Source organism: Triticum aestivum, chromosome 3B, assembly GCF_018294505.1.
Source record: "Triticum aestivum cultivar Chinese Spring chromosome 3B, IWGSC CS RefSeq v2.1, whole genome shotgun sequence".
NCBI lineage: Eukaryota > Viridiplantae > Streptophyta > Magnoliopsida > Poales > Poaceae > Triticum > Triticum aestivum.
The window spans coordinates 558,087,561-558,089,464 of NC_057801.1; the positions used below are offsets into that span (position 1 = coordinate 558,087,561).

Consider the following 1,904-nt stretch of genomic DNA (forward strand, 5'->3'; position numbering starts at 1 on the left):
CTTGCTTGACAGCTTCCTCCACGAACTCGCGTGCTCCGGACCGCTTGTTGAAATCTTCATTCGTCAGCCAGTTCCATGTGCAGATTTTTCGGAGCTCAACGACCGTTGCATCTGTGATAGCGGGGACAATTCTGCCTTCCCACTTTGCAAAGTATTCCAGCGCGTGAAAGCCACAGTCCGTCCTGCACGAGGAAAAAGAGTTTAGGTGAACACGCAAAATGGACAGCTGCAGCAAAGATGGACTTCAGTTCAGATGTGTCAACAAAAAGAGGGGGTGGATTGATGTAAAAATGGCACATGAAGGAGCGGGTTAAAAGAAATTATGTGTTCCCTTGCTTCACAGTCGCCACATACTCAGTCGGGAAATGCCTGATCTGGACCTTTGAATGTTCGTAGTGACGGTTCCAAGTCTCTTTGAGGTTCTTGATGAAGAGTTCAGCATGCGTAGTAAGGTCTGCATCAGCTTCCGAACGGATTGAATCAAGCACCTCGATACGTTGGTTCTTCAGCTCAAGACAGACCGCATAGTGGTGACCACACTTGTCGTGTCGGTCGTGTGGTGCAAGCTCCTGGAACATGGGGAACATGACCTGCATTTAAAAAAGTGAAGAAATGAGATACAAAGTTCACATGAAAGAACAACAGAGGGACAAAAAATTAGAATCACGTAGAAATGTTTGATTATGGGTGGGAATAGTTGAAAGAAAGTTGCCGTCCATTGTATGAACAAAATGAGCCATGTATTTTACTATCAAGTTGCCACATAGTTTGCATGGGGATACAAAAAATCAAGAAGTCAGTGTGCACGGCAACTGTTGCCACATGAAAACTTCTGCCACACAAACACAAGTACAGGTTCTGGCAAAAAACCACGCCATGTGAAAAAACGGTGCAGACAGGAAAGGAGTACTCACATATTTCTTCAGTGTGAGCTTGAAGTCACCGTGTTGTGCAAAATTGTTCCTCAGGATTTTGTGGTGGAAGTCACCATCCCATATTTTGCAGGTCACACTGTAATGCATGATTATCTTGTCGGCGCATACATCGGTGTGATTGTTGATGTAGTCGATCCCGCATGCAACTACATTCGTCGACATTTTTCCGTTTGGCCTCATGGACTCGGCAAGATCACCCAGGTCGACGTACGTCGCTCCGCACTGAATGACTTTCGTTCTGTCCAAACATGAGCTGTATGAAAATGATATAGCATGGAAGAATCATGCCTACTAAGTAAAAAAAATATATGAAAGAACTAAAACGTAAGCGGATCATTTATAAAAAGTACGAAGTAGATAAATGGTAAAAAAGAGCAAGCAACATGAGAGATTATGGGGTATGGTAATTTACGCTTTCAGCTCCTTCATGTGCTTGCTGTTGGTCCTTGCATTTCCAAAATGCTTGACGATATCGTACAGCTGGGTCTGTTCCTTAGTGGCCCTGAATTCGGGCTCGTAGTCTTCCGCGGGGGGTGGGTGAACTACCCTCTGCTGCCTCACAGGACCAGGGGTGACACTCCTAATGGTATCCTCAGATACCGTATCTGCAGGCGCATTGGAACTTGATTGCCCTTGCCCTCGTGAGGAACTCCTCTGCAATGTTGTCTCCTCGATCATGCGGTAAACTTCATCAAGTGACGGTGAAATCTCCTCAGGGGTGGCTGCAATGAATATAAAAAAAGTGGGTTAGGATACATATAAAATCCAAAAACAGATGGATTGTGAGGAGGTAAAGGTCCATGATGTGATATGTAGGTAGAAAAAGTGGGGCAGTTGCCATGGGTGGTCCAACTACAGTCGCTATGACATAGCAAATACAATTGCCATGTAGTTGCACTGTAGTTGCCACCTAGTTGTACTGTAGGTACCATGCCACAGCAACTGCAGTTGCCATGTTGTGTCGGCTCC

General features: G+C 45.4%; 1 protein-coding gene across 1 annotated transcript; it reads right to left on the reverse strand.

The window, feature by feature from the left end:
- Window positions 1–320: 320 nt before the first annotated feature.
- Window positions 321–1,102, reverse strand: LOC123067592 (uncharacterized). Its single transcript, XM_044490327.1, has 2 exons — window positions 915–1,102; window positions 321–590 (listed from the first exon to the last, which is right to left on the reverse strand). Exons 1-2 carry the CDS (start codon window positions 1,095–1,097, stop codon window positions 321–323), a joined length of 453 nt encoding a protein of 150 aa, XP_044346262.1. The 5' UTR covers window positions 1,098–1,102.
- Window positions 1,103–1,904: the final 802 nt, after the last annotated feature.

What these genes read in the sequence shown, in the direction of transcription:
- LOC123067592 (XM_044490327.1), bottom strand. Translation starts at nt 1,097, where the DNA reads ATGTCGACGAATGTAGTTGCATGCGGGATCGACTACATCAACAATCAC. An exon ending in AGCTCACACTGAAGAAATAT is followed by an intron (nt 591 to 914) that starts GTGAGTACTCCT and finishes TTTTAAATGCAG; the next exon opens with GTCATGTTCCCCATGTTCCA.